Source organism: Aedes aegypti, chromosome 2, assembly GCF_002204515.2.
Source record: "Aedes aegypti strain LVP_AGWG chromosome 2, AaegL5.0 Primary Assembly, whole genome shotgun sequence".
NCBI classification, from domain to species: Eukaryota; Metazoa; Arthropoda; class Insecta; order Diptera; family Culicidae; genus Aedes; species Aedes aegypti.
The window spans coordinates 231,478,424-231,493,648 of NC_035108.1; the positions used below are offsets into that span (position 1 = coordinate 231,478,424).

The 15,225-nt window shown below is 34.8% G+C and overlaps 1 protein-coding gene across 3 annotated transcripts in view; it reads left to right on the forward strand.

Annotated features, from left to right (window-relative positions):
• LOC5574378 (sodium/hydrogen exchanger 9B2) overlaps positions 1-14,070 on the forward strand; it is a 51,763-nt gene extending 37,693 nt beyond the window's left edge. For all 3 annotated transcript variants that reach the window (XM_021844388.1, XM_021844387.1, XM_021844389.1), the window contains exons 2-10: positions 4,961-5,105; positions 5,170-5,260; positions 5,327-5,587; positions 11,946-12,118; positions 12,177-12,944; positions 13,007-13,129; positions 13,378-13,615; positions 13,680-13,830; positions 13,896-14,070. In XM_021844388.1, coding sequence (XP_021700080.1) covers positions 4,968-5,105; positions 5,170-5,260; positions 5,327-5,587; positions 11,946-12,118; positions 12,177-12,944; positions 13,007-13,129; positions 13,378-13,615; positions 13,680-13,830; positions 13,896-13,902 — 1,950 coding nt within the window. In that variant the 5' untranslated portion in view covers positions 4,961-4,967 and the 3' untranslated portion in view covers positions 13,903-14,070. The remainder of the gene's footprint in view (positions 1-4,960; positions 5,106-5,169; positions 5,261-5,326; positions 5,588-11,945; positions 12,119-12,176; positions 12,945-13,006; positions 13,130-13,377; positions 13,616-13,679; positions 13,831-13,895) is intronic.
• Positions 14,071-15,225: the final 1,155 nt, after the last annotated feature.

Below are 15,225 nucleotides of genomic sequence, written 5' to 3' on the forward strand. Positions count from 1 at the left end.
GCTTAATTGTTTGATTAGAGGCTGTTATCATCTTTTAACAATATGTTTGAATGATTACTATTGGGATGAATGTAATATGATTTTAACCATATATTGGTCAAAAATCTAATTCTGTTTTAAAATGTTCCTTTGTTAAAAATATGTCTATAATTATTGCATCATATTGACTTTAACGAACCCAACATCATATACAATATTTTCGAAGTTCCAGTAGTTGAATAATAATTTTTCCATTAAAAAAATGGGAGTTCCAAATAAATATCTACTAAGAAATATGGTAAAATTTATTACCAGAAATTCATCAAGATTACGCTATAATTCCTGCAAATATTTTTCCAGGAATGTTATGAAAATCACAAAAACTTTATCAGAATTTATTTCATGAAAAGCAATTAAATTTTCGGGAGCTTTCATTTTTATCCATTAACGAATATATGTTAGATTTTCTATTTTCAAACATTATTGTTGTCATCTTTGGCGTAGCTTTGATAGATTGATATTATCAGTTTGTTTAATGATTTCGCCAAGCATTCCTTCTGGAGTTTCCCCAGACATGGAGAAATATCAAAAAACATTCATTGAGTGATTTCTGAATTATCATCTAAAAGTTTTCAAAAAGTTATTTCTGTACTCATAAAATCCTTTATTTCACATTTTCTAATTAATCCCTCCTAATAATGTTCATTAATTTCCCAAAAACATGTTATAGAGTGTTGGTTCGGGTTCTACAATGATTTTTCAACAAATTCAGCTCTAGTCCCACAAGAGAATTTCTCCAGAAAATCTTCTATGATTCCCTCGATAAAATCTAATTCGAAGGTAACCTCGAAGTAAATATTAGATTGTGTTAGAAAGCAAACAAAAATGTTATTGGAAAATAATATAAAATAAAAGGAAAATCAATTTGAAAACATCGATTTACAGCATTGAGTTAAATCGGTATATTGAATTAACGGGTCAAATTTGAATAGTAGGGGAAGGGGTGGTAAAATGAACACCTTAAGGATATAATCTTGTTTCTGTTAGAAAAACGAGGAATTTGCACAGTTCTTACGCACAACGTCAAAAATAGGGATGTTATCTATAACAGCGACACAAATTCAGACTAAAATAGCAAAATTTTCACATATATTTATCGCTACCGTCGATGGGGGTGACAATGGGTCTAGGGGGTGAGATTGGGTCAAAACGGAAAAATATGATTTATGAAATATTTCAGCTAATAACGCCGATATTACTAAAATTTATAACTCATATGTAAGGGAACATATTATTACATGTAATTCATCACAATATACATTTTTAGAAATAGTAGGTTTTGTTTACTTTGCCAATAAACTTATATGTTGAAACTAGATAAAATTTACCTCATTAAATTTCTCCTGTACAAAGTAGAACGCATGTACTTTAACCTCTATCGTTGTATTAGTAGATGGTTGAAAGTCTTTTCGTTACACTTTACAAATAATTTCTGGAATCTATTTGATTTTTCCACAAAAAAATTATTTTTTTCGGTACCGTGTCTAAAACATCGAAAATGAGGGTGAGATTGGGTCAAGCAAGAACGACAGTAAATTAAATTGCCAGCCCACTTTTTTGACATTTTACGTTGCCGGGTGTTCTATTTATCATCAAGATGTGTTTATTCTTTCTAAAAACAGCATCTCTGAAACATCAAACAAATCTACTAGAGTATTCCGTGCATTGGACAACAATGCAACGCATTTTGACAACTTCTCAAACCAGCAACTGTCTTTGTGCGCAGCAACATCGTAAAATTTTATCAAACGGATTTTTTTATAATTTAGTTATATATCAGTGTTTTCATATTATAAAAACATCTCACGGAAGTACAAATGAGTTGGATCTCTGAAATACCGGGATTATGACGTCAACAACTGCCTGATATGTATTGATCGTGGAATGTCGCACCGAAATTTAACTATTTGCGAAGGTTTAAAATAATCACTGTTTCAGTATACCTTTGGGGAAACTGAATTGACTTTATGGCAATGGGGATGAGACTTTGAAGACAATTTTAGGGAAAACACAAGAGAATTTATGTAAACTTGATGATAAATGTTGGGTTTACATATTTTTTCTCATAGCTCTTCAATTTTTTGCTATAATCGTTCTTTTAAGTGGGTCTATCATACCTGCGAAACATCTTAGATGTCTTTTCGTCTTGTTTGCATCGTATTTCATCAATATTTCTCAGCTGTGAATGTTTTAGCAATCATATTCTCAAAAACAAGGTATTTCACTTACAGTGACCCAATGTCACCCCCTCTATGGGGTGAAATTGGGTCATTTTTCATTCACTTGTGGTGTCGCAGTGAATAAATAGATTTCTTTAATTTTTTGAACAGTTGTTAATGTAGCATCAAAGTACATACACACAAAATTTAAAGTTTATTGGAGTTAAATTGCGATAGTTATTCAATAAATAAATCGTACATATCCCTTTTTGACCCATTCTCACCCCCAACGACGGTATCAAAAAACGATGCAAATATTCATTTTACCTGCACTATGTGGGTAAAATGAACAGCTTCTTCTTCTTCTTGGCATTACGTCCTCCTTGGGACAGAGCCTGCTTCTCAGCGTAGTGTTCTTATGAGCACTTCCACAGTTATTAACTGAGAGCTTTCTTTGCCAAAGTTGCCATTTTTCGCATTCGTATATCGTGTGGCAGGTACGATGATACTCTATGCCCTGGGAAGTCAAGGAAATTTCCATTACGAAAAGATCCTGGACCGACTGGGAATCGAACCCAGACACCTTCAGCATGACTTTGCTTTGTAGCCGCGGACTCTAACCACTCGGCTTAGGAAGGCCCCATAAATGAACAGCTGGTGGTGGTAAAATGAACATCATGCAAAACACTTGAGCAAAAGTAATATTTTTGTAAATCTTCATTGCATATCCAAAAATATATCCATTAAGGATTGTAACCCATTCAAAAAGTAATTTAAAAGTATAAAATTTGACATCATATCATAACGATATTCACCTTACTGAAAAATCTAAAGACCTCCGAGCTAAAAGTTACGTCAGTTCTAATTTTCAAACGTGGTTTTCTAAAATCTTAGTTTTCGTTGATATTTTCACTTCAATTGACCTCTCTAACACTTCGATTTATGCTCTAAATGGTCAGTGCGTGATAAAAATTCATTGAAATTTGTTTTTTCTTCGTAAAAGGCGCGATGTTCATTTTACCACCCCTGTTCATTTTGCCACCACTTCCCCTAACAGCAACAATGGGGGCTACAATTTTCCATGGACGACTTACGCTCCCTCCTTTTTTGCCAGAGATGCGGCACAAGTGTTTTCATCTTGTGTCCTAGCTAGAAAACATTGGTTTAAGCGATATTGCTCGCTCACTGAAATGAGAAAACAATTCGGCCATACCTTCTCAAATAGCTCTAGTTGCATTGAAAATAAGTACTTTAATTAGAACAAACTCACCAAATCCCGTCATTCGTTTAACATTCCGTTTGTTACGCGTTTGGCCTTCGCTAAAAGCAGCAGCAGCGTTGATGCTGTTTATGAGAAATTATGTTTTCCAAAAGGTCTAATAAAGGTTCAGTTTCCTCAATGATTTAAAATCAATAAATTTATCAGAAGACGGAATCTAGTTTCTACGGTTGGTTCTGTATATGATTCCGTATTTAAATTGAACTCAACGTCATGGCTGCCTTCGCCATCGTTGACAATTGAAGGAAAGAGAAAAACTGGACAACTATATTCAAATAATCACTTCTACGCCTAGCACAACGAACATGAACAAAGCGATTTCCACAATTCAAAACGTACTCTTCTCAACAGAAGAAAGACACTATCAAATGCAGTGTTGACACAAGTGCAGATTTCCAAATTTCCAAATGGATTAGGGTTTTAAAGGTTTATTTCAACAATTTATGTTGATAGTGGCACAGATTTTTAGAATCTTTGGTACGGTTAAAGAAAATTTTTTGAGCCTTCGGTACAGATAGAAATATGGCAAAACTGATCAAATATCACCACTATAACTATTGTGATTTCTCATCATAGTCTATCAGAATTATACTCATCTATAACACACAAAAAAAACTATCCGGATGGCCGAATCGCCAGCGGAATCGCGTAAAAATTCATCACGCAGGACGCAAAAAAACGTGACAGACGGTCGAAAACACAAGCGCTCATAGCGCGGCCTACTGCGTTTTTTGTTAATTTTATGATCCACACATCATAGGTACGTACCGCCAAAGTAATTCATGCCAGGCTGAAATTTGACGATTATGTGTGTGAAATTTGATGATCATGTATGTGGTTTGTCATATTTTGATAAGTTGCAGAAGAGCCACACAAGATGATTGGGTACATTCCAGAGTAAAGTGGCCAGACGTCCCGCACGACAGGACAATTTTCAACATGATATTGCAGCGTCAAATCTAATTATTAACCTCAAATGAGTATGAAGTTTATGCTTTAGTTTTGATATGATTCCAGTATACATATGCAATATAAATAATGTTTGAGTGGACACTAGATCCGAAAGGGTGTTCCGCGTTTTGAAGCACCTAGATATATCTTCTTCTTCTTCTTGGCATTCATGTCCTCACTGGGACAGAGCCTGCTTCTCAGCTTAGTGTTCTTATGAGTACTTCCACAGTTATTAACTGAGAACTTTTTTTGCCAATGTTGCCATTTTCGCATTCTTATATCGTGTGGCATATATATACTCTATGCCCAGGGAAGTCAAGGAAATTTACATTACGCAAAAAGTTCCTGGACCGACCGGGAATCACAGATACCTTCAGCATGGCTTTGCATTGTAGCCGCGGACTCTAACCACCCCTACCTACATATATGGTCGCTTTATTAGAGAGTCGAGATAATATTATGGGAAACATGCTTTTCAAACTTTTCTTTTTAAAGTACGAAACACTAACAACATAAAAACATTATTTTATAGTTTGAAGATGCCAGGGAATGACGATGGCGTCATATCCAACGAACCTAAACGCCGTGTCAGTATAATCACAGATCCTGTTATGGAGAGCAGGATGGGTCACGATAACTTGGGCTTCGAACCAAATACTAAACGAAAAATATCTCAGGTTAGATTTCGCCTTATATCTGGTTATTCTATTGGAAATAATTATCATACATTTTACCCGGCAGCATTCCAGTCATTCAGAAGATGGACCAGTGAGACGGAAAAGCAACCTTCATCATTCACACAATGTCGACAGTGCAGCAGTTAACAGCTATGGTACGATACCTTTTAAATATTTTGTTAAACCATATGAAGTCCATAAGCTTTCGTTTTTATCCACAGAGCAAAGAGTGAATGGAGAAGTGAACAGAACCAAAAAACAGTCGTTTTCCGAGGAGGTGTTAGCAAAAATCAATCAAGAATATGAAACTGGGCAGCAGAATGCACACATAGAACAGTCATGGATCTATTCGCTGTGCATGCGATGTAGAGTAGAATACAGTACACCATCGTGGGAACCACCTGGATGGCAAAAAGTTTGCCCCTATCCTCTATGCCCACCCTATAGACAATTTGCTAGAATAATTTCCATAATTTTAATTGGTAAGTACAAATAACGTGAAAAATTACTGCTACACTTCCGTGTAAAAATTTGGGGTCAACATAGCTAGTTCGAGACTCTCATGTCAGTGATGAACTAGCCTATAGTAAAGAAAACTTTAAAGTTTAAACTGAATGCTCCAATACTTACAACATGAATGAGATATGACGAGTTATTTGTGCCTCCTTGGGTAGTCCTAGACTCTTTGGAATTTGTTTTCGAAAAAATCTGAAAACTATTTAGAATCAATAAAACAGTGATTCAAATCATTGTTCCAAAGTTTGCAGTCAACTTCTCACTAATAGTCGACAGATTTCTGGCAAGATTTTTTTTTGTTTTTCTGCAGCAATCTTCTACAGATTTTTGCACCGCAAAAAATAATGTGTAATATCAATTTATTTTAGATGTATGTACATTATCTGCGTCGCAAATGTGATGCAATATTTCCTTTCATTTGCAACATTTGAAACTAATGTAGATACAATTTCTATGTAATTTAGGGAATGTAATGTGGAAAAAACGCAGAAAGTCGATGTAATGAAAAAGTTATGTAAAAATGTAGCATGCTGGATTTTAACTCGTTTTCATTCTTTTAATTAATATAATATTTTTTAGTCAAAGTTGTTCATTTCTAAATAACTACAATTTAAACACCTGATATTGCTAAACGAGAGAGCCGTAGGTATATGCCGTAGAACTAACTAAATCGATTTTTATTCATATACTTGTTCGAACATCGCGAAAACGTTGCTTATTTCAGGTTTGTGTGCACTGAGAACGTACAATTGCCAGAACTGCCATTTGACATCAACACGCTCTAAATCATAAGCATTACCAGCAATGTTACAGTTCATGCAAATAATATCATCTCATAATATGTTCATCATTTGACGCTTTGAACGCAATGAAACATCTGAACGAACGTAGGTTTATCCTTTGCAATTAATTCTGATTCAATTTGATGTGTGTTGGCATGTAATAAAACAAATTTAATATACTAACGCATCATGTTGATGTTATTCTACGATGGTTTAATTATAACAAGGAATTATTGAGTACGTTTCGAAAGATTCCGTTACGGCATATTAAGATTTGTTTGCTGTGTACAAGATCTTCATAGAATCTTCCTGGTAAATTCATGATAAAATACTTCACAGAGGCTTGATGAGATTCTTTGAGTAAACCTAGTTTGTTTCTTGGCACAAACTCTTGAAGAATTCCTTGCAATTTCTTTCGCAAAAGATTGAAAGAATAAGCGAATTTCTAATTTCCACATATTCTTGTTGAAATCTTCACAATTTTGAGCAGATCATAAGTGAGATACTAGTGAATTCCTGGCAACCATTACATTTGTGAGATGTTTGTGCTGATTTATGCGATATTTTCTCTGAAGGAAATTTTCTCGACTTCCCAATATGCAGAAGAATTTCTTTATGTTGAGACAACTATCTCGTTAATCATTTTTACTTACGCACAATTAGTTGTCTCGAAGTAAAATTAGCTTACGCCAACACTAAATTAACGTCAAATCAAATACACACACTTCATTGATTCAGCTATCCACTTGTACCTATATTAATTATAATTTGGATAATTACCACTATCCGAAAACATTCACATTCCTAGACTTCAAGTCATGCTCACAAATCTACTTACTTTTAACTTGTAAGGAATAGTGTAGGTGATAAGATGACCCCTAGTGTGGGACAAAATTTAGATCCTCGCTCCAGTCCACTTTTTGGATTGCATTTAGGTCCCATAACAACTGTGCAAAATTTCATCTCGATCGGTGAAACTATATTTATGCGCCAGCCGTTCAAAGTTTGTATGGGATTTACTGTGGGAAAACATACTTTTGCAAAGAAAAATCGCCAGAGGTCGCCCCTTGACCTCCATAAAAATTCTGAACGCAGACCTCGATAGGTATTTCTACGATGAAGAATATTACCGAAGACCGCGAAACAATCTGACACTTGTGAAAAAAGTTAAATAAAAAAATTGAATAATGAAAACCTATTTGCAAGTCGACGTTGATTAACACGTAAAGGAATAACAATAATAACAAAATTGGGCAAAATTTACAAATAGTATTTGTTTAATAACTTTTTTCACAAGCATCGGATTGCTTTGGGGTCTTCGACAATGTTGTTCGTCGTAGAAATATCGAGATCTGTGTTCAGTATTTTTATAGAGGTCAATGCGCGACCTCTGGCGATTTTTCTTTGCAAAAGTATGTTTTCCCATAGTAAATCCCATACAAACTTTGAACGACTGGCGCGTAAATAAAGTTTTACCAATCGAGCTGAAATTTTGCACAGTTGTTATGGGACCTAAATGCAATCCAAAAAGAGGACTGGAGCGAGGATCCTTTTTGTTATAACCGTCAAACATTGCAAAATATTATAAACTCAATTAAATTTACTTTAAGTCTACTAAATTATAGTTGAATTTTGACGTTTGACGTATGTAAATTCAGTAAAAAAAATTAGTTGTCAACAACTATACGGTTTAGTTTTTTTCAACAATATGTTGTATAATCAACTATATTTTTAGTTATCTCTAAATTAACCTTAAAAATATAGTTAACTTGACTGGAAAAATGATTACGAACACCATATTTTGTTCTCCGTGAAGGCATAGAATATTTTTGTGCTTATTCCAAAAAAATGGTCATTTGGCTTAATTAATAACTGTGTAAGATCATAAGAACACACTAAGCTGAAAAGTAGACTCTGTCCCAATTGAAACGAAACACTAGAAAGAAGAATAAGAAGAAGCATTGCACAAATAAGTGAATACAAGTAAAAATAATAAAACAAAGTAAAAACAATTCAATTTTTTTTGTCGAGATTTAAAAACTTCCACGAAAAAATAATTAGCATATCAACCAAGCTTTTAAGCTTCGTGGTTCATAGCGCAAACCTTATTATAATATCACCAACATATCGGTGACAATAGTTGGAAAAGTGTACCAGTTATAGTGGTTCTCTATTTGGTCATATGTGAATTCTCGAAAACTTTCACATTTTGAAAAACCTTTGAATGTTTTAACATCAAGATATACTAGATAAAAACAATAATAAAATACACAAAATGATTAAACATTTGAAGCCAATTAAATTATCACGTATGCTGCCCATAAAAGTATAATTGTCCCATATGGAATAAGTAGGCATTGAGAAAATAGCGCTTAGTTTAAAGTTGTGTTCTCATACAAATGTTCATAATGTTCAAGTAGAGTTACTGTGCACGTGCTTTAAAAGCCTTATGTGCAGGAGTCACATTGCTTGCAGGCGCACGGGAGCGCTGTACATTGTGAGACCTTTATTGATGCGCCTATTTTTTCTTGAGATGTGTTCTGATGCAGTCGCAAGCGCTCCGTCACATGTGCTGTTTAAAACTCAGCGCAATAATTTAAAAGATGAAATAAGTTTTCAACACGGATCGAAATTGTAAATTTTGGATCGAAAGTCTTTGACCGTATCCTGTAGGTAGACCATCTAGACACCTGCATAATGAGGCGTAAATAGTTGTAGATGCTCTTCGTTACTAAGCAGCGCATGAGACGAGTCTTCGAAAGCACATCATCAAGTGCACGCTTGCTGAATTTTCGAGAGACTTCGGCTAGCACAGCACACTACACTGCAAAAATTGTAATACTTTTATCTATGTGTCTTGACACCATAATTATTCAAGACTGCCCCACATTAAATGTATATAAATGAAGTTCACTATTGTGAATCAAAAATGTGTTTAAACCCACATAGTCAAAATCTATGAAGTTTCACATATACAGTCACCTCTCCACATCTCGATATCGAAGGGACCATCGAGATAGGGAGAGATCGAGACATAAGGACTGTTCATTTTATAAAATGGACACTTTGTTTATGCTATAACTTTTTTATTTATTGATAAAACCGTAATCGGTTTTCTGTGCATCGTTCAACTATTATTCTACAATGCTATGAAAATATAAGATCTTAGAAAATGCTTTTGGTTGAAGAGCTATATAGTTTTTCCAAAAACTCCTAAGGAAAGCTGTTCGTCAAAGTTTAACATTATTTTTCGCAAAACAAAAATCCTAATTTTTTTGAACAAATTGTTTGTTTGCATCCTTTACTATTCTATTAAAGGTATAGCTTTAAAAAAATCAATTATATTCCACAATTCTCTGACATTAGGTAACTTTAGTGATTTACCCATTTATGGCCAAATTTGCTGATACTCCATCCTTTCACTCCCAGCAAAAGAGAAAAGTAAAAAGCGTGTTCAAAACTAGTTTGGATTATTAAAGAAACTATATTTGTATAAACGAGAGCTAAATAGTGAGTTTAAACCACAGTGTTAAGAATAAATTTTACTGTTTATGGTAGGTTTACTAAAAAGTCTCATACTTTTAAAATCATGTATGCATATTTATCGATCTACAGCAAATTATAAACGGTTTCCTCCAAATATTTCAATTGGTAATCTCAGAATAACATATTATGAAAATAATATGTGGAAAATAAAATCGACTTTTTTTACAGCAGTGTTGCCAATTTTGATGATTGTCAATGTACTTTGAAAGGTCCTCTGAGAATAAAGCAATTGTGTTTCTATTGTGCTTTAAATGTGACGTGGGGACTAAATAAGTAACTCTATGAAAGCGTAAGTTATTTTTCATATTAATATTATATTAGCACTTCCCCCAGGATTTACTTTCAATCAAAAAATTCTACTCATATCAATTCCCTTCAAATTCAAAAGTGATTTTATTATATCTGTAAAATTGTTGCTCCAAAAATAACTTGATTTTTTCCATCAGACTTGTGATTGATGATACTTTCGAAGAAGAAGCCTTTTTTGAAAATAAAAAATATAAATTGTCGAATTTTGCAGCTAATTTCTAACAAACGTTGATTTTGATAATCTCCAAAAATCGACCGTTTCAATCGTTGTTCCATATTCGTGTGAAATTTAATTATTTTAGAGAATTTTTATTATCACAACATTGTACAATACTAGTCGAACGATGTGCCGAAAACCGATTGAAATTGCATTGATAAATTAAAAAGATACAGCATGCACTAGGTGTCCACTTTATAAAATGAACAGTCCTTAGAACAATTTTTTAATGAATACTAGATTGAAAATCACTCCGTTACCAGGAAAATTGAAAACCGAACAGACGTCATTTCATCTTCACAAAGTGTTTTGAGCCCCTAAAATCAAGTCTAGTAACCTTTGATAATGGGCATATCGGCATAGGGTGAGAAAATCGGGAATGAAAATCACATTTAGATAGGGAGATATCAAGATAAGGAGGATATCGAGATATGGATAGTGAACATGTATGCAGAATGAAGGGACCGAAACAATCATCGACATAGGGAGAGATATCGAGATGTAGAACATCGAGATGTGGAGAGTCGACTGTACCTCGTATATAGAGGATGAACGAATAAACAACGACAGTCAAATCAGACCCAATCAACTATTTTGTAAACCGGCATAGAAATTATCATCTTGTGAGTTTGAAGAGTCAACAAATAAAATTTGTGTTTTAAGATATTTTCCATCAAGAAAATGCTGCACAAATGGTTTCTGCTCATGCGAATCAAACTGACCGATTTAAGACAGAGGAAAACGCAAAAAGTCGAACACGTCAGTTTCTTGGTGCTGTCCGATGGCTTTTCTACCATAGAATTACAAGGGATGTAATCATGATTACTGCTCTTTATCGGTTTCAACTATAGTGCAATGGCTACGTATGACGATACGATGATGAAATAAATTTATCTATATGTGTTGGTTTTTGTTCTTATTTATTTCAATTTAAGCTTTCAGTGAACCTAAATATTTAAAAGAGCTATCATTTTATTCATGTTTTGACCTCATAAGCTTAATGACTACAAATGATGGAATTCATAGACGCATACACATTATTTTAATAAGTAATGAAATGAACCCTAATTATGTGTACCACACATATGTATTGGTGATCTAACGCAAAGCTAAAATGCGTAGATGGCGCTCTTCTAGAATAGGGATTAGTGCATCTTTACCAAAATTTCTTGTGATAACGTTGGAAGAAAAATCACCACAATCATTCAACTGACAAGATTTTTGCAATTTAAAGTACAGGAAACCGTAAATGTTCATTTCATTTTGAAAAACTTTCGCAACCTAACCTTACTTTTGATCGCCAATCATGTTCCAACACAAATTGTAAACAACTGAGCTGAGAGATGGTTTGACAGGACACTTGTTTGTACATTCATGTGCTCCTGAGAAATATGTAACTCCATCCAGAAGCCCCATATTCTCTTCATGAATGACAACATTAAAAACTAATCAAATAATATCGAAATACAGGATTACTATTATGGACAACCGCGTACGTTATAATTGGAGATTCGGCAGCGCCTGGTGGTCAACTATTCCAATTGGCGGTATTGACTGTAGCAGCTAATTTTGGAGGTTTTCTCATATCACTTACCACATTACCCCGCCTTATCGGAATGCTTTTGGTTGGCCTTTTATTTCAGGTACAGTGTTTAGTTTATAACTCATCTATAAATATAATATCAACTCTTTCTATTGTAGAATGTTGGATGGGTCAATCTCGATGGTGAATTTACAAAAGTTACTGCTGAACTCAGAAAATTTGCGTTGGTTATTATCCTGACACGAGCTGGGTTGGAAATGGACCCAAAAGCATTCAAAAAAGTGTACGTCACCATCTTAAAGTTAGGTCTCATTCCGTGGACTGTAGAGTTCGTATTGATAGGAGTTTTGACGCATTATCTACTCGACCTTCCATGGATTTGGGCCATGATGTTAGGCTCCATCATTTCTGCAGTATCCCCGGCTGTGGTGGTACCTTGCCTCTTCAGACTGAGAACCAAAGGTTATGGTGTCGTCAAAGGAATCCCAACATTGATCATTGCAGTAGCCGGTATTGACGACGCAGCATCAGTAGCAGTGTTTGGCATCATTTCTAGCATTATGTTCACACAACAAGGATTAGCTTTCCAAATTGCCCAAGCTCCGGTTTGCGTTCTTGGAGGTCTTGGATTTGGGATATTTTGGGGCTTCTTATGTAAATACGTCCCGGAAAAAGGAGATGCCTATGTAGTTCCTATACGTACACTTATGTTGTTTGGGGGCGGCTTATTGGCCGTATTCGGAAGTGAAAAAATACACTTTGAAGGGGCTGGTCCTCTTGGTGTTGTGTTTGCCGCATTCACAGCTTCGTGCTTTTGGTGCGGAGAAGGATGGGATCTTGAAGATAATCCAGTTTCAACCGCATTCGAAATATTCTGGATGATATTCGAGCCCATATTGTTTGGAATAACTGGTGCATCTATCAAGGTAAATTGTGCTGAATAAGTCACTAGAAATAGAAGTACTCATCCTTATCCTTTGTTTTACAGATTCGCGAGCTTGATCCACACATGGTAGCAATCGGAACTGGCTGTATATACGTATGCATTATCGTACGAATCGCTGTGACTGTTGGAATCGCATTCGGCGATAAACTAAACGTAAAAGAAAAGGTAATGAAATGTTTAAACATAAGGAAACAATAGCAAGCACTGCCAGAACAATTTCAAATTGCATATGTTTGTTTAATTTAAATTTCCAACCTGATTCTAACTTTGGCTGGAAAGTTTTTTTACCTAATAAATTATTATGTGAAAAATCTAGTCCTAACAAATATGAAAAATCAGAACTTTGAAATTTACTCTCAACTATTTAAAGATAGTAGTAGCTACAGCATTTTCATTTTTCTGTTTATTTCCAGATATTCGTCGCCATTTCATGGATGTCGAAAGCAACAGTACAGGCCGCTCTTGGCCCTGTCGCATTAAAGGCAGTTGCATCCCAACATCGGTCTGAGGAAGAAAAGCACTATGCAGAATTAGTGAAAAATTTCTGCATTCTTAGCATTATTCTATCCGCTCCTCTAGGAGCCTTGCTGATTTCCATTAGCGGTACAAAATTGCTGAAAAAGACGAAACCCATGCTGGAACCCCCAGAAGGTAAATTTTGTAACAACGAATTCTTTAAGACCCTATTCAAAACATCGGCCATTCTCCTTTTCAGGCTGGCGACGAAGTCATCGACCATCACTACACGACATCAGTATTATCGACGAAGAGGAGGAGCGTGAAGATATTGAGGGTATCGCTGATGAAGATACTGCTGCCAATACGCTATCTAACGCACAATCAGCCTCTGTGTTTACGGTTACAAAGTAAAGCATGATATATTTATGAATATCAGAAAACACGTATTGCTTACCATTGTATTTTATTTAAGGTTCTAGAAACCATCGGACCCTGAAATTACACTAACGCACTGTACACAGTAGTTTCAACAAAATTGCTGCACAAAAACCACCATCTGGTTAAATAGTTCAAAAACATTACACATTTCTAGCCATACCAAAAAAAAAATCAAAACACAAAACACGAGAAATTTCATAGAAACCATCGTTAAAATAAATCTAAAATATAAAAATTTGTTTCATTTATCCCTACATCCTATTTCTAATAGATTACTACAAATGGTTATAAGAGTTGCCGTACCAAATAATCATCGAAAGTCAATCAACTAGCATATATACTGCTTCGCGACTAAAAATGGGTGAACCAACGTGCGAAGTTCGATTTTTGAAAAAAAAAAAAAATCAAAACACTTTTTAATTAAATTCTGTTAAGTGTACGGGGTTAGACTATTGATCAACTATAGAATCAGCAGCATATTGAGAAAAAAATATAAAACTCAAAATTATATGCCTATAATGTAGCCCATCAAAAGTATATCAACATATACTGAAAAGATTTTAAATAACTATTGTAGTTAATTGTTTATGAGCATTTGAAATTTCGCTTCCTATACCTTGCCGGGTAAAATTTCCGACGCTTCACACATCGCGCAAACTTTTCCCAGATGGCAGCACCGTACTTTCGTCCACTCGAATTGAGAATCGAGTTGCGACGTGGCGAAGTTGGTCAAAAAACAAACTTTGCACTTTGGTTAACCCCATTTTTCAACGCGAAGCAACACTCTGAGAATTAATCATGTTCAAGTCACAGTACTAAAAACATAGGGTGCCGGTACCAATGGTTGTAAAGTATTAGTAGATTGGACTATGGAATAAAACGTACATTTTTCGTAAAACGACATGCGCTATTTTGGTGGATAGATCGCCTCTAATTTAGTCGATTTGCCATATTTCAGCTTTTTATTAAAGTCAATAAATAATGAGTTAACGCAAAAAAATGGCTACAAAATGCACCAGTAGTTGCCGTCGTGTTCCAGTAGTGGATCAACGGATGGAAGCAGTTTTTAAAATGGATGTATAAAAATGAAGAAAAGTCCCAGAGATGAGCTTTATGCTTCATTCGAAAGATATTAGTTGCTGTTCCAAGGGAAAAATGTTAAACCTATGTAAAAATTAACTATATTGTTTAAATTTCCTTGTAACATTCCCAAACTGGAGCACTAGCGCAACTACTGGAACACGTGTACCAATAGTGGCTCAAGCGATTTTATGCCCAAAAATAATTTTATCACTCTTTTTATATTTTTCCCATATAGTAGAGGTTGAAATCTTTCTGTTGCCGCAAAACATCTTTGTTAAGGC